We start from the raw sequence: 26,784 nt of genomic DNA on the forward strand, positions 1-26,784 counted from the left end.
CAACACTTCCAAGTTTTCCCAAGGGAAAAATAGGTAATAAGCTTATAAAACAAGGTGAGGGGGAAGTAGGGCACTGAGCCAGTAGTGCCCATCAGGTGTTATCCTGGCTCTGCTTATGAAAACAGTCTTTGGCTTTATGAAATTAACAGTCTTGTGTCTCTTCTAATGTTGTCATAGTTTAATACTTTAAACAGATTTTAGAAAGAATTAAAAAATTTGTAGCCATTCTGTTATGGTAAAGAACCACATGTGAAATTTAAGGCTAGAGACACTTTCTATGTAAGTATCTCAGTGCTGTATGTGTGACTTCAGGGAACCTGCCTTGGAGGAAAAAAGAATGAAACTTGATCCACTTACTGCTTTGTTTTACAGGAGAGACTTTGCTTGCCTCATCACATCCTGGAGGAAAGAGGGCTGGTGAAGGTTGGCCTCACAGTTCAAGCTCTGCTTGAATTGCCTGCGTTGAAAGTACCTCAGCTTTCCTCCATGTGACACAACTCCTTGGGAGCCAGACAACGCTCCATCCGATCTGCCTGTTTGGATCCCTCTGAGGCAGTTCAGCTTCCTACACAGGAACACCCAAGCCATCAAAAACTACTATCTGTCCAGATGCTGTAGAGAGCCTTACTTTGGAGCTGTAGGTGACAACCTTGGAGTCAGCTGGCAGTTAAAAGACCATAATTATTCTTCTTTACTTTTGTAATTGGATGCACAAAGAGATGTGGTAGCATCCAGTTCTCTTCCTGGTTAATTTAGGTTAAAAGCTGCCATTTAACACCTCACAGTGTTACAGTTAAATGCTGGATTTCTTTTTCTTTCATTGAAAACGTTGTTTGAATTCTTTTTCAAGCACAAAGCACACCCCCTTCACTTTAATCTTGCAAGGCAACCATTTGATTTCAAGGTAAGACAAAAATGTAGCACTGGTGTGATGGCAGAAATGCGAGCGGCTGATCACTTGTAACCCACTTCCACTCCCTCAGAAAGCTTCATCTTTGTGTTCCTTATTTTTTTGCACTCCTCATTGTAACTTAGACACTTCTAACATTGCCAGTATTTAGTCTAAGTGTCTGGTGATTACACAAAGCAGTATCCAATGGGAAAAGGACACATTTTATTGAGTTTATTCCAGTCTTCTAGGTTGGTGCCAAATACTTTTTTTCAGTTGTACTGTAGATTGTTTACATGTGAAGTGCCTGTGTAATTGAGAACTCGGAATAGTCGGAAACATTTTTGCAATTTCTTTGTTTAAAATAGATGAAATGGAAATTTTTAAATATTTTACTAGTTTTTTGTAAAATCAGTATGTGAAGATTTAAGTAACGCTTCACACTTTTGATGTTGGGTGTTTTTAAGTTTGTTGCACAAATGAATTGGTTATTTTGTTGTCTAATAATTAGAAGATACTGTAAATACTTTTTATTTATGATATTTAATTTGATAATACCTGATCACTTTTGGGTTAATGTATTGTTGGACAAGAACAAGTTGTCTGCTTTTCTTTAGGACACACAGATACACATGGTGAGTAAGAGGTGAGGACTAGTGATGCACACTGAGTAACTTAGGATATTTTGATAAAACTGCCAAATCTCAGGTTCCTGCTGTGACTTTCAGGATTTTGTGTAATGTTGCTCCTGAGCTCGTGTTACATTTTTACAACAGATGTATCCATAGTTTAGTTGGGAAATATCAGTGTTTCTCTTTTTAGTGTTTACAGGATTTATTATGTCATTTACACAGGTGTGGCCTAGCACACAGATCGGTTGGTACAAATGTCACTGTGCTGAGACATTAGACCATTAGTCTTTTCTGGATAAATGGGGAAAAGAACACGTTCCAGTGTGGTGGGTTTTTGAGGCTTCTCTAAGTCTATCTGTTCGCTTCCGCACCAGGTCTCAGTGTTTTGAGCACATCCTGAAACCATGCACAGTTGAGTTGTTCTCCAAAAGAGTTGCTAATAACTTAGTAATAAATCTGTTTGCATTCGGCTGTTCTTCATGAATAGGTAGCTCCACTGAAAACTGCCACCGAGTTTCTGTTTCAGGCTAAGTTCATTTTGATTGAGGGATACATTCGCCAAGCAGGTAACAAGATTTGATTCTATTCTTTCCGATTAATCAAGGCCTCATCTATTATAATTCATAAAGGAATGAAGGAGAGGTATTGTTTACTCTTCACTTACTTACAGTCCTTAAAATCAGTAATTGAGAGGAAAAAGAAACTTCTGCTGACAAGATTTTGTTTAAAAGACAGATTCTTTTTAAACCCCTTGAAACAAGCTGATCTATATGTAGTAGTTAAAACCCACTGTTGTTTAGATGGTTTCTTACAGTGCAGCTCCTGAAGAGGCTTGTGTAAAACAGCAAACAGCTCAAAAGAAATCTTAGGTTACACGAATACTTGTTTAAGGAAACTGGATTGCTTTGACCTTTGAAATGTGGGATTTCAAACCTCTCTAATTGGTCTGTAAATCATCCACGTTGGCCTCATTTTAACACCTTCAGTCCCCATTCCTCGCTAAAGGCACTTACCTGGAAAGTTGCACTAAGACTCAAATAAGTAATGTAACTCATTAAGCCAAATGCTTGTCTGCTGCTTTTGAAGAACACAACCATTCAAAAGAATAAGTCATTGTCTTTCAGTTCCTTGCTGTGGTATTGACAACACCCACCACGTTCTCTTTCAGTACATTAGCCATAGAATTGCTAACTATAAATGATCACTTTCAGTTAACCTGCCTTAAACTGACCTATTTCCTTGTCATATTTAAATGTTTTTTTTGATCTTAAAGTAACTTTTTTTTTTCCTACTCGAACTAAATTGATAAAGTTCCATCTCAGTGTAAACAGTAAGAATCCCCTTGATGTTATGTGCCAGATGCTGACCAGTTTGGTCTTGGGTTGTGGAGTTTTTTAAGCTTAGCTTATTTCCTAAGTAACTTGAAAACTGGATGTGAAATTAATGGATTTACTTTGAACTGTACCTCTGAAGCTGAAAACTACTAAACTTTTTCTTTAGTACTCTGGAGTTCTTCCCACAAATTAGAAGCAGTCTCACTTTGCCATTCCTTGGAAATTATTATGGCCTTCTTCATGCTTACAGGGAAGGATAATCATGATTCTTCCAGGGCTTCCTTTTTAGCATGACAAAGATGAAGGCCTTCAAGTATTTTTCAGAGCAATGTTGAGAAAAGGTCCACTGTGCCTGGACAAATCTTTTCTTCGCTTCCTTTAGCTGCTGTTACAGTTAATAATCTAAAGCCTTGCAGAAATTGGCTGTTCCCATTGTGATTTTTTTTAGGAGCAACTGTGGGAAAAGATGCTTAAGTTCTGTAATACAAGTTTGTTGATGTCTTTCCTGTACAAGAACTTGCCCTTTTCTCCCTTTCCATTTGATTCCCAGCATGATCTCAGTTACTTTTGTTTGTTCACAGATCTAGTGACTTCACATTGGTCATTAAAACATGCTTCTCCTTTCTCTTGACTCTAAGAAACTTCTCCATTGTCATTGGTGAACTACTGTGATTTCAGAATCCCTGCTCCAAACAGTTAGTATGTTCGAGATACCCTTTTCCCATTCTGTTTGGGATGCAGTGGCATTGACTACTTGGTACAGCTGATGGGGTGGTTAAAGAGAGAGGCCTGCCCCCTTTCCTATTGTAGTTACTCAGTTTTTACTTAGGATGTAAAGAGAAGTCACAATGAAAAACTTCAGGAAACTGCATTAAGTTTTCCTAATAAACTTAAGAGGTAACTAGGGTGCTTTCTTATTGTGAATGCTGTACAAAGTTGTTGCAGTCGTATGGTCTGAGCTGTAAATTACAGAGCGAATCAACATACACAAGGCCACGGGCCCTGTCAGTATGTGTTCTGTTTCTCTGTGTCACTAGATGCAATATGTGTCACACGTAAAAGATCTTTCATTTAAGCAATAATGCCCAGATATTGTGAGGTCTTAAAGCAGTGACATTAAAATAACCATGATAAAGTGTGGTTGCCTCTCACACGGTATCTCAGAAGTGCTTCACATCTGCAGCACTGCTAATGCAGTGTGTGAGCTGGGGCACTGCTGGTGATGCAGAAAGCCATCTACGCCTAGAGGCCTTCCAAAAAAGAACTAAAATGATCATAAAATGTGGAGGAAACAGTTGAAACAATAAGTACATGAATCGTAAGAATGTCTGGGTAAAATCCGAGCTTCACAGAAGCCAGGGCATATTCTGCTCTTAACTTCAGTAAAGAAGGAGGAGAGAAGGGTCTCAAAGATGGCCTTGAGTGAAGAACTCCTTCAGTAGAGGAGTCCAGGGGAGGCCATGAGGATGATCAGGGGCTGGAGCTCCTCCCCTATGAAGGCTGAAAAAAATTGAGGCCGTTGAGCCTGGAGAAGCTGCATGGAGGCCTTAGAGCAGCCCCCTGTGTCTGAAGGGGGCTGCAAGGGTGCTGGAGAGGGGCTCTTCATTAGGGACTGTAGCGATAGGACCAGGGGGTGATGGGTTCAAACTGAAACAGGGTAAGTTCAGGTTGGATGTAAGGAATAAATTCTTGACTGGAACAGGCTGCCCAGGGAAGTTGTGAATGTTCCATCCCTGGCAGTGCTCAAGGCCAGGTTGGACACAGGGGCTTGGAGCAAGCTGCTCCAGTGGAAGGGGTCCCTGCCCATGGCAGGGGGTTGGAACTGGGTGAGCTTTAAGGTCCTTTCCAACCCAAACCAGTCTGGGATTCTGTTATTAAAGATTCCACCTCTTTGGCTTGCGGATCACCCGAGCTGCAGACCATAGCAAACATGGCTCAGATTTGTCTGACACTGCAAGGCTTTAGTGTCAAATTCTTGGCTGAAAGTAGTGTTCTCTGGTAAGTCAAAGGAATCTGTAAAATCTTACACAAATTCATTTATTTAATGCAGATTTTCTGATGTGCCATATACGTATTAAGACAGTAGGAAAAATTCCTTTGAAGCAGAGCTTTCATACTATGTGAAGGTGTCCCCACAAGTAACATTGCAGGTGAGGATTGCCACCAGTTAGTGGTAAAACTTTAGTTCAGGTATCACTTAGTGGCCATCTTAGATTTGGACATAAATCTGTAGCCAGATTCAAACAGAAAATGAAAAGGCATCTGTTCACTAAAGTAAATGTCTGTCTTCTCCGATGGAAGGACAAAGGTCTGGCACTTGTCTTTCTGCTGCTTCCTAAATGCTTGTACAAGGGTAGCTGTTGTACCTAATCCAGGTGCAGTCTGCCTGTGTACCAAAGCTTGTTACTAATTCAACTGATTCCAACTAAAAACAACTTTTGGGAGTTTCTGGCACTTTCTGCAGATAGCTGATTTTTGTATTGGTGAATCACATTTCTCTTATTTCCCCTGCAGTCAGGCTGCTGTGTGTGTCTCTTTCAAGAGGTATATCATGTTAAACAGTGACCTCTACTTGGAAATCAAAACCAAACACCCCAAACCCCCCAAAAACTACAGCCACAGAACTGGAGTTAAAAGAAGACAGTAAGACCAGGAACAGGAAATCAAATTACAGTTCTCTAAGGAGAGGGTGCTCTGACCTGGTGTCACATTGAATCACTTCCCACTGAAAAACCTTTAGATTAACTAGAGAAAATGGGTGTTTTGTGGCTGCTTCATGCTGAGGGAGGCAGATCCCTGAGTGCACCTTCCTGTGGAGGTTATAGGAGCAGCTCTGCTCTGGAGCCAGGCTGAGAGAGCTGGGCTGGGGCAGCCTGGACAAGAGAAGGCTCCTGAAGGGGAGACCTGAGAGCAGCTCCAGTGCCTAAAGGGGCTGCAGGGAACCTGGAGAGGGGCTTGGGACAAGGGCCTGTAGGGACAGGCCAAGGGGAATGGCTTGAACCTGCCCGAGGGGAGACTGAGCTGAGCTCTGAGGCAGAAGCTCTTCCCTGTGAGGGTGCTGAGGCGCTGGCACAGGGTGCCCAGAGAAGCTGTGGCTGCCCCATCCCTGGCAGTGCTCAAGGCCAGGTTGGACACAGGGAAGCGGTCCCTGCCCGTGGCAGGGGGTGGAGCTGGAGGAGCTTTGAGGTCCCTTCCAACCCAAACCAGGCTGGGATTGCATGATTGTGAAAATGAAATAACCAGTCAGTTTTAGTTCCGATGTTCCATAGCCAAGTACGTTTTCAAAGAGGAATGTTTAATCTGCTTTTTCCATACACATTTTCAAACCCTAATCTTCAAATAACTAGAACCAAATCTCTTTCCTAAGACTAGTATCTTGGTAAATATGAAGGGAGAAGACTAACTGACAGCAAATGGGATTGTTTGGGAGGCTTTCTGTTTTGGCAGAGTTAGGTTTACAGTTGGACCCACTGCTCTTAAAGGTCTTTTCCAACCAAAATGATTCTGTGACTTCAGTGAGACCAGAATTTCCCTCCATAGTTCTGGAACTGAGCTACCCCATGAAGTCAGTCACTGGAACTGAATTCTTGGCACTGATGAGAGTTTCGTCACTTCATCCAAATTTGCATGAAATAAGGTAAACGCAACTTTTCTTTTCATGACAGTTTTATGAAGGCAGATTGGGAAATAGAGAATACCTGCAAATAAGCACAAGGATCCTTTGTAAGCAGGAGTGAAGCAGTGCAATCTTTCCCAGGATTGCTCTGTTTGGGTGGGAGCTGGTCGTGCTGTGGGACCTCCCATCGCTCAGCATGAAAGTGCAGATGTTCACCCAGCTGTTCCCTGAAGTGATGCCTCACGCTGAGCACTGCTGCAGTGGGGGGAATCCCTGCCTCTTGCACCCACAGGTAATGGGGGCCTGTGATCCCTGGGGGGGCTGTAGAAGGCTTGTTTGTGGATCACGTTGGGAGTACCACGAGTACTTCTACTCTTGTGTAACCTCTACAACAAGGAAATCGTGGCCGTTGGTGTTCGGGTGTTTTGTAACTCATGGTTCTAAAGCTCAAAAAGTAACACCATAAGCAGGGGATGGAGGTGTAAATGTGTGCAGGGCAGGAGCAGTTCTGGGGTACTGGGGGCGGTCATGGAGAAACAGATGCTGACATTGTGTATATACTTGATGGAGTGTTTTAATTCATCTTGCATCTCATGTTCTTGTAAAGCGCATCTTCCCACACTTCCAAGACTGTCAACTTGTACAGTACTGTACGGAGTCTGTTTTCAGGATTTCCATCCTTGCTGGAGCTTCCAACATAGACGTTTCTTTGGAAAACTGTTCCTACTGTTACTTTTTGTAAATAGGTTTTTGTATTCAACTTGCATGGATAAACCCCCATTTCCAAACCAGTGTACATACGCTGTGTATAAAATACAGACTGTTTCATAACTTTCATGTAGTCAAGTTATTCAGTATGATTTCACTTCAGGTTTTCTATATTCCTAGTAAATGATGATGATTTGTTGTATGTTCTCTCAAGTGTCTGTGTTGCCATTTTGATGAGTGACCTACATCAGTCAGGCTGGACGTGAGGAAGAGACTTTGTAGGGTGAGGGTGGTGAAATCCTGGCACAGGCTGCTCAGAGACGTGGTGGATGCCCCATCCCCAGAGACATTGCAGGCCAGGCTGGATGTGGTTCTGAGCAACCTGGTCTGGTTGGAGATGTCCCTGCTCCTTGCAGGGGTTGGACTGGGTGAGCTTTGAAGGTGCCTTCCAACCCATTCTGTGATTCTATCTCTTTTATAGTGATAAACAGAAGAAACACTGACTCTTATTCCAGGGCAACAGGACGCTGACAGATGGGGTAGGTTAGGACTTTGGTTGTGACCAACAGGGACAACAGGTCTGAGAATACATCAAGATAAAGACACCGTCACTTGGAGCAGGGTCTTCACATGTTTAAACACTCTCCTGTCTTACACAGCATGAGGACTACCCAGTGTCTTATAGTGCATGCATTTGGAACAGCATCGTTTGAATCATGCTCACAATGGGCTTCATCCAGTCTGGAAACTCCAGCTGGCCGAAGAGCTCCCGAGGTTGGATCTGGCCAGAGCATGGGTCAGCTTCCATGTGGTTTGCAGCAACCGCTACATCCGATGCGAGGGACAGAACGGCTGGGTTCCGGAGCTGTGGTTGGAGGTTATTCATCTCCTCCGGGGTCTGTCAGGTACCTGTGAGCTGTGTTCTCAGCTGTGGCACCTTTCCAGTCTCCAGTGTCCTGCTTGCACTCCAGTCATGCATCGTGTGCCTGCGGTTGCTGGTTTACATCGGTAAAGTCATTGCCATGGCTGTAGCCTTTTAACGTCCCTCTCTGGTTGCAGTCCAGAGATGGATGCAGGTACAGAGCCCCGGCTCAGCGTCGCTGTTCTCAGGCTCTTTGTTCTGGAGACTGAGGAAAGTTTAGGAAACTGAAAGAAGTCCAATTCCTCCCTGGTTCCTCAGGGCTCTGCTGTCCTCTGCTGACCCTGGTTCTGTGTTCAAGCCCATTGATCAGCTACAGCCACCACTCCAACGCTGTTTGAACCCCTCCAAGAGTGAAAGTTTGCCATTTAACGTTGCAGTGACCTCGAAATGTCTGTGTCATTGTTTGTGGTTTAATTAGCTCGGCCTCATTAACAATGGAAATCTTATACTGCTCATATCCTGATTACAGAGCCCAAGAGGTGATTGCAACACACCTGCCTGGTTGCCGCAGCTCTAACGCTGCCCTCAGGACTGAGGGATGCAGAGCTGGGCACAAGCGCTTCCAGGGACCGGCAGGGGCAGAAGACTTAGAGCTTGGTGCCTCCTCTGACACTGACGGTGCCAGCGGCAGCTCTGACTTCCCGTCGCCTTGACGTGGTTTTCACTATAGCAGGGGAATAGAAGCACCAGGCTGTGTGTGAGCGGCTCTGGGGGGGGTCAGCTCACACGTCAATGTGACCAACTTAGCGGGACACTTGTGGATTTCAGCAACCCCATAAACATCTGTCTTTGGAGTCTTATGGCTTGAGCATAATGATTTCACTACCGGAGCTCACACAGCTTCCCATGTGTCCGTACAGACGCATCCTCTGTGTGCGGGATCTTCTATAAGGCTGTTAGAGCTACATCCCGTTCCCTGCCCTTCAGCATTTCAAGCAGGTTTGTTGCTCTGTCTCCTGATGTATTCACAGGTATTTTGCTGCTCCAAGGTTAGTGCTGGGGTCTTTGAATTCTTTTGCAGCCTGAGTGAGAAATGCAGGTATCGTAGTGTAAATATTGCTCTAAGTCAGAATGTGACATTCCAGAGAGAGCGGAATGCAGCCGCTGTTGAGACATTGTTCACTTCAGCCGCTTGCTTTTGATCTCCAGAATCTCCAGTTCTCCTGTAAACAGAAGGAAATCAAAAGGAAAGGAAAGCAGCAGCGAATTGTGCTCCCTGGCATCAGCTTCTAACGCACGGACACTGAAAACCGTTGGAGGCGCTTCTGCCAACAGGGGTAATTTTGTGATTTTTGGCTCGCGCAACACCACCCGCTGTTTCCCAGGAATACCGGTTGTGATGGCTGTGTTCTTTCTGAGGAGATGGCAGGGAACGGTCAAACAGTTTCCATCTTCCTGTCTTTGCGAACTAAGGGCAAAAGAGGAGAGGGAGTAGAGAGAACTGTTACTGTTGGGCCACTGCATGGAGTCAAGCATCGTTTGTTACTGGATGTCCTTTGCCTTCCGGGAGCAGTCCCTTGCCCACCTCTTGATCTGTTCCTGTAGCATTCAGAGAACCATAGGATCCCAGACTGGTTTGGGTTGAAGGGACCTTAAAGCTCCTCCAGCTCCAAACCCCTGCCACGGGCAGGGACCCCTTCCACTGGAGCAGCTTGCTCCAAGCCCCTGTGTCCAGCCTGGCCTTGAGCACTGCCAGGGATGGGGCATCCACCCCCTCTCTGGACAGCCTGTGCCAGGATTTTACCACCCTCACCCTACAAAGTTTCTTCCTCATGTCCAGCCTCAATCTCCCTCTTTCAGTCTAAACCCATCACCCCTCATCCTGCTGCAACAGCCCTGCTGAAAGTCTCTCCCCATCCTTCTCATAGTCCCCTTTTAAGGGCTGAAAGGGCACACACAATAAGCTGGATTGATCTGAAGATGTGTGGCTGCTGCTGATCGATTTCTCGGGAGTGCTGGGGTAGCGATGGACCAAAGAAATGCACAGGGATTTTTGCCCTGCCCCACACCACACTCGGAGGCTGGAGTGGACAGAGCGTGCGCTGCGGTGCCATGGGAAGCACCCACAGAGCTGCTGCTGCGGGACAGAAATGGTCTAAACTGCGAGGGGACAAATCTGAACCAGAGCAAGACACTGGAATGGGCTGCCAGGAGGGCGCAGGGCTGGGGCAGGTTTACGCGCTTCCCACCACCAGCAGCCGGAGGAAGGCAGTGCCTGACTTGTGTTGTGAGAGCCCTTCCCGATGGGGAGGGGTTTCTGACCTCGGATGAATGTTTTCTGGCCAGACCTCCACAGACAGACAGCGTAAAAGCATGGGACGACCGGTTTTATAGCTGATATTCCCAGGCTGTAAAACAGGGCGTCGATGAGGGATGGATGCTGTGGGCTGGAAGACAAGCCAAGGCAGCTCCCCTTGTGAGCTGTGGCTCGTTTGCTTCCTCTGGAGCAACCTCCCTGCTTTCCAGGCAAAAGCCTCCCTTCTCCCTCCAGTCCTCCTCCAGCACACCCAAACCATTCCCGTATCCCCAGTGCTCTCCCCTTCCCCAAGGCAGGGTGGGCACCTTGGCCAAGCAGAGAATGCGACAGCCTCCACCCAGCCTGTGCATCACCCTCCCATCCGTGGCAGTGCCTCCGCTCAGCATCGCTGGGACAGGACACGGATCCTGCCCGGTTTGGCCTCGGTGGATCTCCTCCTCCAGGACCAGCATGGAGACTGCATTAACAGCAGCAGGAGGGCAAGCACGGCACAAGCACCAGGTACCAGCACCACGGCACAAGGAAGGGAGCAGAACAGCACTGGTGGTTTGCAAAGGGTCTGGGGAGGAGGGTGGCGGGGGGAGGCTGCGCCGGTGGCACTTTGCGGCAGGAGGTGCACGCTCCGCTCCCCTGGGTGCTGCAGTGGTGGAGCCTGGTTCCTGCAAACCCCAGCTCTGCTTTTTTCCAGTCCAGTTTTCTCAGGAACTGACCCCATTCCAGCACTCAGGAACTGGCATTCACCCCACTGGGAAATGAGTCTCATCTGTTTCAGATAATCTGTCCAATGTGACCTCTTCTGCTTAAGTAAGTAGCTTACACAATGAAAAATCCATGGATGTTAAACGTTAACCTTGCACAACCCTGACAGTGGGGCCATACATTTACCAGCAGCAAAGGCCTTGTTTTCCCCTGTCCTTTGCAGAAAGTCAGAAGGAAAAGAGCCAATTGCAGTGAAGGGAGAGCTCGCCCATAACACAGCCGGTATGCACAGGGTGCTCAAGGCAGCGGGGTTTGTGTCAGCCATCTCTCCTGCTCTTTACTTTGAAAGATGCAAAGCAAAGGGCTGTTCACCTCTTCAGTGGTCTCCAACCATGGGCAAAGCCCCCATTGCCTTCACAGAACCATAGAACCCCAGCCTGTTGGAAGCGACCTTAAAGCTCATCCAGTTCCAGCCCCTGCCATGGACAGGGACACCTTCCACTAGAGCGGGTTGCTCTAAGCCCCATCCAATGGGAATGGTTTCACACCTGAAAAGGGATGGTGCCTCCCTCAGGTCTGCACAGCCACTGGCAGCACTGCCCCACACAAGCACGTTGTCTACCTGTGTGCACACCGTGAAATGGGGAGGATAACTGGGAAGTGGGAAGGAGCCTGATCCTGGCTTTGCTGTTCCAAAACATTCCCATTGACTCCAGCTGGGAAGCAATAACACAGTAATTTGGGCATCACTTCAAGCAGCAGCACCACAGGTCTTGTAGAGGGGCTGGAAGGTTGTTTGCTCCCTGCCCCACAAAGGTGATGTGCTCCTTCGGTGCCTGATGCTGTTTCTCATGTTCTTACTGTCTCTGAATGGTTTCTCAATACACCCAAGCGTGGCCATGGGCAGATCCAGCCCCAGCCCATTGCTTACTGGGGCACGTGCGCATCCTTTATCATCCCTCCTCGGGGGAATTGCTGCAGCCAACTTCCCTTAACGCACAGGGCAACATGGGGATGACCCACCTCGGGTTAGTGCTCATGGGCCTGGCTGGTCCCGTCCTCAGCTCGTCAAAGCACCCGTGCCTTGTAATGAGTGCTCCAGGCTGGGGTGAGGGAGGGCTCACAGGGGGATGCAGGGGAGGAGGATGAATTAAATGGTGTCAGGCGAGGCCATGTGAGTGCCATGTTCATAGAATCATGGAATGGTTGGGATGGAAGGGACCTGCAGGCTCAGCCGGTTCCATGGGCAGGGACAGGTTCCACCCGAGCAGGTTGTGACGAGCTGGGCCTGTGTGCCCAGCCCACGGGAGAGCCGGAAAAGGATGGGTAATTCTGTGTATTTCCTACATAGCCCCGAGGGGCAGGAGCAGCCGGACTCGGGGGGGTCGAAGCAGGGCTGGAGCGGGGGGACCACAGCCCGGAGCTGCAGGGGACGAGGTGCTGATGGGGCCACCGCTGCGAGGAGCTTGCAGGCAGCCTGCACTGATCGAGCCATGTGGTTTTCATTGTCATGAGTCATTTAAACACACAAACGAACCTCGGACCTCCCCGAGCGCAGCTGGAGCTGCAGTCACCGCCGGCACCTCATCGGTCCCAGCAGTGCCCTCTCTGGGGCTGCCTTAGTAAAGCCTCTGCTCGTGGGGCAGGCGCTTTAACCCCTTCGCGATGTGGCATCGGATCCCGGCTGGGCCTCATTAAAACCCTCCACACCCCCGGGAGATGCGGAGTTCGGAGCAGCGCGGTCCCGGGGCTGCGGAGGAGCTCAGCGCTCAGCACAGGCGGACCCTGCGCGCTGGGAGGGCCAGGTAAGAGCTCTGGGCTGGTTTGAGAGCTTTCCCGGGGAGCCTTTGCTTGCTCTGACTCGCCTTGGGACTGCGGGCGCGGAGCTGTGCGGGAGCTGAGCAGTGCGGGCGCGGAGCGCGCTTCCCCCACTGACATTCGTGTGCCCCGAGTCAGAGCTGCCGCTGTCCCCAGCTCCGTAAGGCTGCATCCTCGGACTCAGCGACGGGACCTGTCCCAGGTTTTTACTGACACAAGGTCTGTGTCCTGTGTGACACGCTAGGAGGCAATTCCAGTCATTCCTTCTCACGGGAACATCTCCATCTGCTCTCATTTCCAACAGAAACTTACTGGTATCGCTTATACGGATGCGATGGGCGCGGGGGGCTCTGGTATTAAAGTTGGAAATGAGCAGTCACAACTCCTGTTTGTAACTGCTGGCCCGTGCTGGCCGTTACAAGTTGTGGGTAATTTCGATCCCCCTGCCCCAGCCCGGCACAGCCTCCTCCGGCCCCCCTGAGCCCCTGCTGACCCAAACACTGCGGGGTTCTGTTGGGGCTCCCCCAGCCACCCCTCACTGGAAGCTCCGCATTCAGCAGGCCCCCGTTTTGCACGGCTGCACCAGAGCTGCTGGTGCTGAGGAGGAAGCAGCTGTGCCAGAGGAGGACCTGGAGGCCACGGCTGCACGGACAGTGCAAAGGGAGCTTGTGGTCTGGAAGGAGCTCAGTGATGCACCGTGTGTGCACATGGATGTTGCTGTGTTCTTACACAAGCAGCGTTCAAGCAGTGGCCTTAAGCTTTTAGTAAGATTGATATCTAAACCCATATCTAGTATAGATTTTTATCTATAGCTATATATCTATATCTGTATCCATATTCATGTCTATATATATGCCTATGTATCTATGTCATCTGTATGTATCTATATCTAAATTCTGTCTGTCCCCCGCTCTCTCTCTGCTCTACACCTATACCTGTATCTATTTGTAGCAATGAAAGAAAACCCAATTCTTTTTACCGGCAATCCCTGTGCTTTCTGGCACAGGGCAGCAGCCTGGGCTGGCGTGCCCATAGGCAGCGATTCCTACCCACCTTCAGCATGAAACCCACGGGAAGGGGAAGACCCCTCCCTGAAACCGCTCCTCTCAGCAGCAGACCGGCTCAGGAAGAGAACTTTGTCCCCTTAAAACACGATCCCGAGAGGACTCCTCCTGAGCGTTCCTGCTGCTCCTCCTTCTGTTGGCGGGTGAGCTGGAGGGGAAATTCCCTCCCTGCATCACCTCTTCTCTTTAGCCCCCAAACCCCGACACAGGGACACCGGAAGCGCTGGTGCCGCTTGCATGAGCTGTGCACGGGCTGAGGCAGGGCTGGGCACTGCCCCGCTCTGTCTCGGGGGGACGTCGGTGACCGCGGGCTGGGCAGGGTTCATGTCCAGGCTGTGCCCCTGTTCATGGAAGCGGCGGCAGTGGCGACTGCGGGACGGGGCTGACGGGCCCGGCGAGGATGTGCTGGGGCAGCCACAAACGCTTCCACCCGGAGCCGGGCTCAGCCCCGTGCTCCCGTCCCCGGGCTGACACACGGGGCTCCCCGGGAAAGGCTTCATCACCTCGCTGCGGGCACCCTGCAGCGGGGATGCCAGGGCCGCAGCGCTGCGCCGGGGCCCTTCAGCTCTGCTCTCCCCCTGCAGCCCCCGCGCCCCGCAGGACAGCAGGCACCGGCCAGCGCAGCCCCTCGCGTCCCTCCTCCCAATGGCTTCCCAGTGGATCTGTGCTCTCTCTACGGCGCTGGTGTGGGGCTGCGCCGCAGCATCCTCCTCCTCCTCATCCCACGCTGCAGGTAAGGGCTGGCGTGCGGCCGTGCCGCTGCTAACGCGTGCTCTGCATTGGCTTGGGCTGGTGATGAAGTCAGTCCTTCAGCTGAGGCTTTGCTTGTGTGTGTGTGTGTGTTACAGCGAGCGGCGGCTGCACAGCCCTGCGGTAACCGTGTCAGTGCACTGTGTGCTCAGTGGTATCTTCCAAAGGAGCAGGAACTGCCCTTGGTGCCCAGGAAATCTGTGGATAACAGTTACCGGGTACACAGCTGGGACAGAGAAAATACCACTGGGGTACATAAATGCTCCTGAGCACGGTCCCAGTGGACAGACTGTGGCTACAGGTGTAAGGATCACAGAACCCCAGCCTGGTTTGTGTTGGAAGGGACCTTAAAGCTCACCCAGCTCCAGCCACTGCCAGGGACAGGGACACCTTCAACTAGAGCAGCTTGCTCAGAACTGGGGGATAAGACTTTCTGCTCTGCAAGCTGCATCCATGGCAATGGTGGTGGTGAGGACACCTCAGCAGGGCTGTTGCAGCAGGATGAGAGGTGATGGGTTTAGACTAAAAGAAGGAGATTGAGGCTGGACGTGAGGAAGAAACTTTGTAGGGTGAGGGTGGTAAAATCCTGGCACAGGCTGTCCAGAGAGGGGGTGGATGCCCCATCCTGGAGACATTGCAGGCCAGGCTGGATGTGGTTCTGAGCAGCCTGGTCTGGGTGGACATGTCCCTGCCCATTGCAGGGGTTGGACTGGGTGAGCTTTGAAGCTCCCTTCCCACCCAAACCATGCTGTGGTTCTGCGATTCTATGAAATAGAGCATTTGCAGTGCCCTGCTCGGTACGAGTGATGTGGGTGAGGACACTTGGCCGTGTAATCCTGTGACCGTGAGAAACTGCAAGAGGCAGTGCTGACATCTAAAAGAAAAAAACAGATCCCTGAACACAAACCGCATCCCAGAATAAGCGTTCCCATCCCCTCCGGCTCCCTGATGCGCTGCACGGGGCCCTGCTTTGCCGTCTCACCTAACAGCGGATTCCCCTGGAGGTTTACAGGCTGGGAAAAGGGGGGTCTTGCTGCCTGAGGTGTGCTTCATTTGGGAGAAACGAATCCTGCGGGGATGTTCTCTGCAAGCTTCCCAAGGGGTCTGATTTCTATCATCATCTCCTACCGGAATCTGCTCCCAGGGTCTGCTTCCCCAGCGGGGGTATTTAAAAATAGAAGGAAATAATGGTGTAAATCCTGATAGGGACACACAAAGGGGGCAGAGAGCAGTGATCTGATGGCCAGACTCAAAGAGTGGCCATGCTGGACTGGCATTGCCAGGAGATGGGCTCTAGCTCACTGGGACAAACAGGCGTCATGCAGTGAATGTGCTGAAACCCCAGTGGATGTGGACAACTTCAGCTCTAGAGAGTGGAGGAAATCACTGTCGATGTACAAAACCTGATTTAATTTAACCAATAAAACTGAGCGGCCAAACAGCTTTTGTCAATGACAGCTCCACACACAGCTGGGCTTTGAGGCAGCAAGCCTTAGTACAGAATTCATCCATGATATATGTATGCTGACCTGTTAACACGATAGTACCTTACCATAGCTTAATAAAAGCCAGACTGTAAAAGCACACTTTTGTACAGCTGATGTACAAAACAGCAATGATTTTAACTCTCTGCTTTCCTGCTGCTTGTTTTCTCTCTTGTTTTGTTCTCAATATTCTGTAATATACTTGAATATTTAAAGCAGGATGGGTGGTTTGTGCCTGTTACGGTCGGGGGATGGCAGCACACTGTGACCTGGCACCTTGTGCTCTGTGTGTGCTGAACGAGTCTGCGAGGATGCTCAGCCAGGAAATACCATGAGCTAAGAGTCAGCAAAGACAGGACTGGAAGGACCATCCCAGGACACTCGTTTTGGTTAACGGCTCTTGAGAGTGCCAAAGCTGGAGCATCCTTTGTGCCTTTTCACTGGTCCTTCAGTGTCTCCTCTGAGTGAAAGCTGTGATTGTGCGTGCTACACAGCCAGGGCTGGACCCCAGCAGCCCCACTCCTCAAGTCATCCAGTCCCATGAGGGGTTTGTGTTTGTTCCCTTTGCCTCCACACTCTGGTTTCCTCCCTGCTTTGTTTCCAATGCAGCTGCTCCCCCACAAGACCTGCACATCACTGACCCTGGCCTCCTGGGCTCTCTCGATATAGAGTGGAAACCTCCACCCAATGCACAAGCCTTCAATGAGTGCACAGTAAAATACAGGTTTGAACACCACAGCGCTGGGGACAGAGACTGGAAGGTGAGACAGAGCTCGGTTCAACCCTCTTACGCCCAGGGTATTGTTCTGCCTTTAGTCCTGCAGAAGCCTCTGTCTGCATTTTGAGGAGGAGAGGCACCAAAGCAGTTCCAGCTTTCCATGAACAAGCCAGACTGTTCCAGTGGTTTGGATCTTTTGCCACATGGGAATGTGTTCTGAAGTGCAGCCAGAGAAGGGGCTATTTCTGTCAGAGAGCGTGGTGCTTGTTGCCAAAAATAGTTCAGGAATATCCTGTAGCATCCCTCACTGTAGGAGGCACAACAGCTTCTAGAAAGTCTTTAGGGAGCTTAAACCAAAACTTGGTGTCAGCAGATCCTTACGGATGCAAAGTGGTGAATATATAAAAGATCACATTTCACTAATTATCCTAATGCTCCAACATTCCCCTTATCCAGGGATACCACTGACTCTAACGCAGCTCTGCCATAAAATGGTCTCTCACTGATGTGCAGCAGGGCAATAGCAGGCTGCGAGGGCTGGGGCGGCTCTGCTCTGGAGCCAGGCTGAGAGAGCTGGGCTGGGGCAGCCTGGACAAGAGAAGGCTCCTGAAGGGGAGACCTGAGAGCAGCTCCAGTGCCTAAAGGGGCTGCAGGGAACCTGGAGAGGGGCTGGGACAAGGGCCTGTAGGGCCAGGCCAAGGGGAATGGCTTGAACCTGCCCGAGGGGAGACTGAGCTGAGCTCTTAGGCAGAAGCTCTTCCCTGTGAGGGTGCTGAGGCGCTGGCACAGGGTGCCCAGAGAAGCTGTGGCTGCCCCATCCCTGGCAGTGCTCAAGGCCAGGTTGGACACAGGGGCTTGGAGCAAGCTACTCCAGTGGAAGGGGTCCCTGCCCATGGCAGGGGCTGGGGCTGGAGGAGCTTTGAGGCCCCTTCAACCCAACCCATGTGGGATTCTATGGTTCTGTGAAATGGGTTTTGGCCCACGCACCCCATGGGAGCCTGCCGGGGTGGAAGAGCACAGCGCCTCCCACCCTCTTTCAGCTATGGATTGTAACTGTGAGGGCATGGAAAGGGGCTCTTTGACCTGATACCAGTCATGATGCACATCACACTCGGTCATGCAGCTATGCAGATTCTTCTGTGATGATCTCAACCGGCATTTAAAAAGCACAAAGGAAAGCAAACGCAGTTCTAAAAACCATGTCAGAGTTCCCTAAATCAGAGTAATAGAAGTGTCTTATACAAAGCAGATCTACAAAGTAGGAAAAAACAGCTTCATCTCCGATACCTCTCCAAAGGCCGGATCAGATCAAGAAGCATCAGTCTGGGACTGAAGAATACCCCATGGGAGTACAGCTCATTCCGCACCCACCTGGGGGCAGAATTGGTGCTGATGAAGTCTGTCTTTCCCCCAGGTGATTTTTACTAAGAAGCTAAAGGTCAGAGCTGGCTTTGACCTCAGCAGGATTGCTGAAGTGAGGGTCCAGACACTGCTGGAAGGGCGCTGTACGGACGGTGTCGAGGTGCAGAGTGACTGGATTTATGCTACCTTTCAGGTCCCATTGCAAGGTTAGGAGCAGCCTTTGGTGCCTGGTGCTGTTTGATTTTGCATGAGCCTGTTGCATGAGCCACGGGGTTGCTGGGTGGATAAACCATTGCAGGGCTTGTTGAGGTGTAAGACACCAGAGCATCCTGGCTTCCAGTGCCTGTGCTGGTGGATACCTGGGGCTCGTGTTCCCCCACCTGTATCCAAGCTCTGCTGGGCTGCACAACACGAGCTCCATTGCTGAAAGGAAAGGTCGGGCACGGTTCTTCCTGCCCTCGGTCCAGCGACCTGGTTTTTATAGGAAACAGAGCACTCGGCAGCACAACTAACAACGGTGGCTGGCCTTTTCCTTCCTTGTCTTTCAACTGCAGCACACAATTGTTCAGAGAGGTAAAATGCTCTTTCTGCTGGGCCTGACTGGTACCTGGCTGAAGAGTGGTTATTTCCTTCTCATTTGACAGGAAAACTGGAATCAGAGGTTCAGAATTTCCACTGCATCTATCATGACTGGGAATACCTCAAGTGCACTTGGCAACCTGGGCTCCTCACTCCTCATAGTGCACATTATGGACTATATTATTGGTATGTATCAGCAGGATAGAGCATCCAGGCAGCAACCAAGTGAACCTCTCAGGGTACTAAAATGCCACGGAAAGTATGCTTTTATGGCTGACAGTGCTATTACATGATCCACCCAGGATAAGCTGAAATAATGCTCCAAGCAACATATTCCTTCTGGCAAGGAAATACTAAATCCCTGCTGACCTTCTACAGGAAATGCCTTCTCCCATCCTCCTTTCCCTTGTATTCACCCCTAAGGAGTGCTTTCTGCATACTGCTCATCACGAAGCCTCATCCTTTCCTTTGCAGAATGTACCTGGATCATTTTTGGCTGCACATTTCCCTTGATCACAGCACATATATCTCTACAGGATGGGTTCAGCAGGAGGTTACCAAGCTCAGTGAACCCTATAGAAAGAGCAGGGCTTCCTGGCAGCTCGCAGTTTTATTGTTCAGGTATATCTTCATAGCATTAGCACATCTCAGACAAGCAAACAATGCTGCCAAAAGGTAGTAATAATGCATGTTTCTCAGGTGCTCCTTTCATCCTGCTGCCTTACGACTGTTCCGCAAGAGAAACAAAGTCAGACTTACTGGGTTTGGACAATAAATGCTGTACTTGTGCTCCCATTCCTATGATACAAGATTAAGATTTCTAGTTAGAAGATCATTTGGTTTCCTGTCTTTGTTGCCGTTCAAAAATAGCTTCCACACAGCTCCTGGCATTAGTCTTCAAAGCAGAAACCCTGATTTTGAACCATTTTCCTGACTACAAAGGTCTGCTTGAAGGAAACCACGGGGATTCTGATTCGTGCCTACAGCACCCCACCGAACCACAGAACCCCCCCATGGACCGGGTGCCATGGTGTGAGAGGTGGGAACGCAGCCAGGGCATCCTCTGCTCCCTGTGAGCCAGTTACAGCGCCTTCCCCAGCCGCCGTGTGCTGCGCAGGGAGGCTTCCCTTAGGTGCAGAGGCCGATTGAGCCCTGCCTCCAGGGCACGAACCCAGGGAGGAGGCTCAAGGGTTCAGCACGCACTCGCAGCCCAGGCCAACTGTGTCTTGGGCTGCATCCGACGGCCAGCAGGTCAAGGGAGGGGATTTTGCCCCTCTGCGCTGCCCTGGTGAGACCCTCACCCCCTGCAGTGCTGCATCCGGCTCTGGAGTCCTCAGGCCAGAAAAGCCATGGACCTGTTGGAGGGGTCCAGAGGAGGAGCACAGAAACCAGGAGGGATGGAGCAAGCTGCTCTGGTGGCAGGGGTTGGAGCTGGATGAGCTTCAAGCTCCCTTCAGCCCAGACCTAACTCCTTCCATTACCTGCCCACAATCAGCCCTAACAGCTCATTAACACTCATTACTTTCAGGTGTGCACAGTCTGGCTGGGGAGGTGACCCTCCTGCAGCCCCAGAGCTGGTGGTGCTGTGTGCCCCACAGGAGGACAAGGGTCTCCATAAGGAGGGGCCACATCCTGCCCAGGCTGAGCTCACACAGTGGCACCTTGTGAGGCCTCTTGTGCTCCAAGAGAGACCGACACAGCGTGCAAACCAGCCTGGGAAGCAGGATGCCAGGTGACCAATGTGCAACGCTGTGCCTTGTGGAAGGCAAGGGGTAGGCAGGATATAGGCAACACCTGAGGCTGAGGCCTCACCCATGTAGTCAATGCCATTGCCCTGGTTCTTTCTTTTTTCCTGCTCCACCACCAGGTACGAGGGGCTGGACCACGCGGTACAGTGCGACAGCTATGTTCAGGAGCACGGGATGAACATCGGCTGCGTGCTGCAAAACCTCAGCCAGGCGGAATATAAGGATCTGAGCATTTGTGTCAATGGTTCGCTGCTCCGGCCCTTGTACGTCACCCTTCGCCTTCACAACCTAGGTAACAATGGCAGGGGAGCAGCAGGGCGCGGGGGAAGAGCTTTTGCCTGAGATCCAACCCAATCTGCTTCAGTTTGAACCCATCACCCTTGTGCTACTGCTCCAGTCCCTGAGGAAGAGTCCCTCTGTGGGTTTCTTGTCTCTAGCAGCACCACCACAGAGCCGGTTTTATGTCCTCATGCTGGAACTGAAATCACTGCTCTGCTCCTGCAAGCACAGGAGAGCTCTTTGGGTTTGCTGTTCAAACCAGGCTAAGGGCTGGGGAGAACTGAGCGCTAAGTGTGATGGGGTCCGCAGGGGAAAGGTGCATTTCAAACGTCAGAGACAGGGAAAGGAAGGAGAGCACAGCATGATGTGTCACCCAGCACATCCACTCACTATCACGGGCACTTACCACACTGATGCAGTCACGCATTGAGGGATGAATACCTAGTGCTGCAGCTGAGCCCCTGGACTAGGGAGCAGGATGTCTGGGCTCGGTTAGTGCTGCCATGTGCTTCACGTGTGGCTTTGGGAAGCTGACATAAACCAGAGCCTCTCCTGGGATGCAGAGAGCGTTCCACCACAGGGGCCAGGGTGTGCGCCGAGCACAGTGCTCACACCACAGCGTTCCAAAGCCCCTGCATCACAGCCCAGCACAAGGACCGAGCGCAGCACACACCAAGGTAAGGTGAGCTCACCCTCCAGCCCGGTGACATCCGCTCCTGCAGGCTGTGGCCGATGGAGATGGGAGCCCAGAAACCCCATCACAAGGAGAAGGGGCAGAGGCTGTTGGTGATAAACTGAAGATGTTTGATTGCTCCTCTTGACCTTCCCCTCTCTGCTCCCCGCTAGCGAAGCCCTCACCCCCGGAGCAGCTGGTGGTTTCCATGCCTGCGCCCCAGGAGCTCCACCTCGCATGGACCCCACCAAGTGGCAAAACACCGCCCCAGTGCCTGGAGTACGAGGTTCAGCTGGCGGAGGACGCCGGGGAGGACAAGGCTTCCTGGGCGGTAGGGACAGCGCACACCGTGCCCGGGGGAGCCCTGCCCAGGGCCGGCGGTGGGGAGGCAGCCGGAGAACTGGGGCTTGCACTGAGCTGCGGGTGGCGTGTGCAGGGGCATGAGCTGGTGCTGCTGGTGGGGAACCACAGGTCGCAGACTGGTTTGGGTGGGAAGGGAGCTTCGAAGCTCACCCAGTTCAACCCCTGCAATGAGCAGGGACATGTTCAACCAGACCAGGCTGCTCAGAACCACATCCAGCCTGGCCTGCAGTGTCTCCAGGATGGGGCATCCACCCCCTCTCTGGACAGCCTGTGCCAGGATTTTACCACCCTCACTCTACAAAGTTTCTTCCTCATGTCCAGCCTCAATCTCCCTCTTTCAGTCTAAACCCATCACCCCTTGTCTTGCTGCAACAGCCCTGCTGAAAAGTCTCTCCCCATCTTTCTTATAGGCCCCTTTAAGCACTGAAAGACATGATAAGGTCTCCCCTTCAGAAACCTTCTCTTGTCCAGGCTGCCCCAGCCCAGCTCTCTCAGCCTGGCTCCAGAGCAGAGCTGCTCCAGCCCTCGCAGCAGCTCCATGGCCTCCTCTGGCCTCGCTCCAGCAGCTCCACGTCCCTCTTGTGCTGCTGCCCCAGAGCTGGATCAGGGCTGCAGGGGGCCTCTCCCCAGCACGCAGCAGAGGGGCAGGATCCCCTCCCTGAGCTGTGCTCACGCTCTGGGGTGCACCCAGCACACGAAGCACACACTGAAGCCGGGTCATGGGGAGCTCCTCCTCACCCAACACCCCCAGCCCTTCTCCTCAGGGGTAAACGCTATCAGCTGCTCCACTGCACGTGTTCCTCCTTAGCACCCTGACCCACAGCTGCAGCATTTCCTTTAGCAGTCAGAGCCCAGTGTGAGTCTGGGAGATCGCTCCCTCAGGCCCCTGCCTGTTATCCCAGAGAGCTGTCATCAGCATGATGTGAGGGTTGTTGGGGTTTGTTTTCCTGCGTACGGCAGCACAACCTGGGCCAATGAAACTGTAATTCTAAACCTCCAAGGAAGCAGCCCAGGACACGTCTTTTGTGTTTCTGTGATGCCTTCTCCTTGTGCATTATCTGGGTGCAGTTTTGGTGGCAAAAATTAATCATAAAGGACCATAGAACCCCAGCCTGGTTTGGGTTGAAAGGGCCCTTAAAGCTCCTCCAGCTCCAACCCCTGCCACGGGCAGGGACCCCTTCCACTGGAGCAGCTTGCTCCAAGCCCCTGTGTCCAACCTGGCCTTGAGCACTGCCAGGGATGGGGCAGCCACAGCTTCTCTGCCAAAACACAATCCGGTGTCTGCAGAGCCTGCTCAGAAACCCCAGGGCCGGGGGTGGTGTCCTGGAACTCGCTGATGTTTGTTCTTTCTGTTTGCTCCTCAGTCGGTGTCAACCCAGATGGAGACCACGTTAACGGTTTACAGAGCAAACCGAAGCCACGTCTCGTGCGCTCGGGTCAGGGGGAGAACAAACATCTTCTGTGCGGACCAGGGCTTTTGGAGCGAGTGGACACAGGAGTGCTTCTCTGGTAGGGACCCCAGAGCAACCCGCGTTTCTTTTGCATCCTTTATAAAGGCTGTTTGGGACCAAGTGCTGATGGCTGCCGTGGGCATCTGCTGGTGTCCAGCACTGCAGGGGGGATCCTGGTTTAGTGACACCCTCAGCCTGCTCCAGCACAGCCATTCCTACAGCTTTGCACCTCCTGTGCGCTGAGCAGGCAAACCCCAAATGTTAATGCTTCTGGAGCAGAGCCTTTCTCTGCTGCACGGGGCCGGCTGGGATGGGGCAGTGACTGCTTTGCGAAAGAGGGCACGTGGTACTTGGAGTCTCTCCACAAGCATCCTCCTGCTGCCCCGCACCGCAGAGAGCTCCTCTGCACCCTGTAGGCTCCTTAGGCTGTCCCCATGTGCACTGGCCCTGCTGCAAAATGCACAGTGCGGGGAAGAGGCACAGAGTGGTGGCTACACCCATGTGCAGGACAGACGTTACCCTGAAGGAGGATGTTACCCTGTACAGTAACATATACCTGGTGCACATCTGTAATAGACAAATGAAGACATTAAAAATATAGAAATACATAAACAAATACATAAATAGAGGCATAAATATATGCAGGGTAACAAACCTGGACACACTGAGTTTGCATTGGAACCCAAGCTTTGTAAGAACTAATATGACCCATGCTGCAAGCTAATGTTTTCTTTGCTGTCACTTCTCTTTGCAGTACCCAGGGAAGAGGACAAGCAGCTATTTATCCTTGTTCCAGTCATCCTGATTTTGTCAGGTAGCCTCGTAATGTTTATGTTGATTGGTCAGTGTAAGAAAAGGTAAGCACCAAGGCAGCCTGTCCATGCAATGTGCTTTTAAGTGGGTGTCTCAGGCAACAGTTATAAATGAAACAATACATTAAATACTAAGAGCCAAATATTAACAGATGCTCCAAGACTGGACACCAAACAACAGTCTATTTTCAGAAAGCAAGCCTGTATGCATGGCTGTTTCTGATACAAATTGCCTTGCAGCAACGACCCAAATCCCACTCACGTGAGCCCAGACTGCTTCTGTTGAATGCAGCAAAGTTACTTGTATGCCCAGCAGCATAAATAATGCCATTATCTTGCCCCAAACCACTCAGGCAGCAGAGATTTGCACTGATTGTGTTAAAGTGCTGTTTTTATGGGTTATGGCCTCATTCTCTTTGTGCTCCCATCCCAGTTCTTTGCATTCATATCAGTGATGGCACATGGGGAAAGTGGATGCAGGGGATGAATTTTCCCATATCCAATTTATTGGTACTGATGACATTTTCTCCAGGTCTGAAGGATCACCTAGAGAGTACTGATCCCCTGGTATGACAACTATCATCTTTTCCTTATGGCCATATAGTTTAAGCAAATGGGTAGCTTTTCTAATATGCCTTTTAAGACATCACTGATGAGGGAGAACTGGCTGTAGAAATAACTTCATGTTGTCCTTAGAGATGAACTAACAGTTGAACGCATGGATTCAGAAATGTGCTCACCTGCATCTTTGTTTTGTATCCGACTTTCAAACATTTTGGTTCATAAAATGAGAACAAAGTGCAGATGATGGCAAGACAACTGTGGCAAGGAAACACTTCCCGCATTGCCATTGCGATGCAGCGATGCATGATGGGGATGCTAAGGCATGCGCCCAGCTTTTTCGCAGTCCCGGGAATAACAGGAGATGATCTGTGCCCATTTCAGATCCCCGGCAGGAAAGCCGTTGCACGCTTCTGTGGGATGCTAACTCCATTTGCTACTGCTGTACCACTTGTGCTTGATGGACTGCTCTTAGGACATCATCCCAAGGACAGCTGAGGAGGCCTCAGCTTTCTGAAGCCCACACAGGTCTTCCCTAACTCCTGCCATCTGTGAGGCTAGTGGTTGAAATTCAAGTCCTCAACGGGCCCAGGAAAACACTGGAGGCTTTTTAAACTGACTGTGGAGCAAGCCGTTATTGATGACAGGACAAGGGAGAGAAGGGAGGCAGAGGAACCTGCCGTGAATAAAGGAAACGTTCTGTAGCTTTGGTTTGGTTTATTTTAAGGCTCTAGAAATGCGACAGCAGGACACACACTGAAGGGCAGCACCTCTCATACAGTGCTAGGTACAAATGCCTGCTTCTAGCCGTTGTACCCAGCTCACTCTCACCATGTCCTCCTAGTCCGCAGATACACAGCCAGCCGAGCGCATTTAAATGCTGAGTAAGAGCTACTTGAGCTATGTATTTCATTAACTGATGTGCCAAAGCTGAAGTGGGGAGGCCTGGAGAGAAACTTGTGCTGTAAGAAGGCATGATCACAGCTGCTGCAAGGGGCAGGTGCTTCACAGGAGACAAAAGGGTTACACTGGCAAAGGCAGTGCGGGAGCTTCTCTAGGAACTGGGCTCCGGTACCAGAATTCAATGGAGCACCCAAGGTGTTTCTCAACACCAGGTATTCAGCTGATGAAATTGCTGACTGATCTGTAGGGAACCTCTCCCTGTGAAGACGATGATAACAACAACAATAATAATTAACACTAATGCTACTCCTAATAAATCAGCAGTAGATGAGACACTGTCCTCCAAGCCCATTCTGACATGTTTTTGGTCAGAGACCCAAGCAGCTGACAGCCAGAGGTTCAGTTTGCTTTCATCTGATCTGAACAACCAGAACACATTTTCTTGCAGGAGCATTTGTTAAAGATGGGTATTTCCAGTGAACAGTGGAAGCTCAGAGACAAAAATCAAGTTTGCATCAATCAGCTCTGCAAAGAGCCACGCTAATCCAATCAGGCGCAAACCAGCGCAGCAAGTGCTGCCTTACACATCCAACTGCAAAATCATTCAGTCACTGTCAGCTGCTTCCACTGTTAAATGGGCAACAACCCAATGTTGTCTGGGGAGCAAGCAAAGGAAGAAAGCATGAGGAAAAAAGAGTCTGTGCACAGCCTGGAGCAGGGACATGTTCAACCAGACCAGGTTGCTCAGGACCACATCCAGCCTGGCCTGCAATGTCTCCAGGATGGGGCATCCACCCCCTCTCTGGACAGCCTGTGCCAGGATTTTACCACCCTCACTCTACAAAGTTTCTTCCTCACATCCAGCCTCAATCTCCCTCTTTCAGTCTAAACCCATCACCCCTCATCCTGCTGCAACAGCCCTGCTGAAAAGTCTCTCCCCATCCTTCTTATCCAGAACTCAGTAACATTTGGGTTATGGGCTTCCAGAACTGCCACCTGGACAACAGTTACTGCACTAATAATAATGGTTAAAACCAGAAAAAAAAACTAGAGAAAAGCATTGGGAAATGTCCCACTGGGATTTACCATTACTGGAAATAGCTCCTGGTAGGGCCCTGATGTTCTGAAACCTCTTAAACAGTTTAAACATACACTAAAACCT

At 50.6% G+C, this 26,784-nt stretch overlaps 2 protein-coding genes and 1 long non-coding RNA gene across 8 annotated transcripts in view; 2 read left to right on the forward strand and 1 right to left on the reverse strand.

The window, feature by feature from the left end:
• LRCH2 (leucine rich repeats and calponin homology domain containing 2) overlaps positions 1-7,381 on the forward strand; it is a 41,687-nt gene extending 34,306 nt beyond the window's left edge. Inside the window, exon 21 of the mRNA XM_065689786.1 lies at positions 373-7,381. Within this exon, the coding sequence (XP_065545858.1) occupies positions 373-492 (120 nt within the window). The 3' untranslated portion in view covers positions 493-7,381. The remainder of the gene's footprint in view (positions 1-372) is intronic.
• Positions 6,117-14,047, reverse strand: LOC136019506 (uncharacterized). Of its 2 annotated transcripts, XR_010614916.1 has the most exons (3): positions 13,929-14,047; positions 9,433-9,509; positions 6,117-9,264 (listed from the first exon to the last, which is right to left on the reverse strand). It is a non-coding gene; the product is annotated as an uncharacterized LOC136019506 (long non-coding RNA). The 2 variants fall into 2 exon arrangements; XR_010614915.1 differs by having other exon boundaries at positions 6,117-9,509.
• On the forward strand, positions 10,454-25,423 carry IL13RA2 (interleukin 13 receptor subunit alpha 2). 5 transcript variants are annotated; one of them, XM_065689792.1, is made up of 10 exons: positions 10,454-10,859; positions 14,505-14,672; positions 16,783-16,934; positions 18,306-18,459; positions 18,898-19,018; positions 20,700-20,872; positions 21,706-21,863; positions 23,260-23,404; positions 24,101-24,203; positions 25,104-25,423. In XM_065689792.1, exons 1-10 carry the CDS (start codon positions 10,475-10,477, stop codon positions 25,144-25,146), a joined length of 1,602 nt encoding a protein of 533 aa, XP_065545864.1. In that variant the 5' UTR covers positions 10,454-10,474; the 3' UTR covers positions 25,147-25,423. The 5 variants fall into 5 exon arrangements, with proteins under 5 accessions (XP_065545864.1, XP_065545862.1, XP_065545859.1 ...); XM_065689787.1 differs by lacking the exon at positions 10,454-10,859 and adding an exon at positions 12,448-12,862 and having other exon boundaries at positions 14,524-14,672; XM_065689788.1 differs by lacking the exon at positions 10,454-10,859 and adding an exon at positions 13,703-14,082 and having other exon boundaries at positions 14,524-14,672.
• The last annotated feature ends 1,361 nt before the right edge of the window (positions 25,424-26,784 follow it).

Source organism: Lathamus discolor, chromosome 9 (assembly GCF_037157495.1).
Source record: "Lathamus discolor isolate bLatDis1 chromosome 9, bLatDis1.hap1, whole genome shotgun sequence".
Taxonomy (NCBI): domain Eukaryota; kingdom Metazoa; phylum Chordata; class Aves; order Psittaciformes; family Psittacidae; genus Lathamus; species Lathamus discolor.

Bases quoted from the DNA above. Each gene is read 5' to 3' on its own strand.
- IL13RA2 (XM_065689792.1), top strand. From the start codon at position 10,475: ATGGATGCTGTGGGCTGGAAGACAAGCCAAGGCAGCTCCCCTTGTGAG. The intron at 18,460-18,897 runs GTTAGGAGCAGC...CTCATTTGACAG, and splicing joins CTTTCAGGTCCCATTGCAAG to GAAAACTGGAATCAGAGGTT. The intron at 20,873-21,705 runs GTAACAATGGCA...GCTCCCCGCTAG, and splicing joins CCTTCGCCTTCACAACCTAG to CGAAGCCCTCACCCCCGGAG.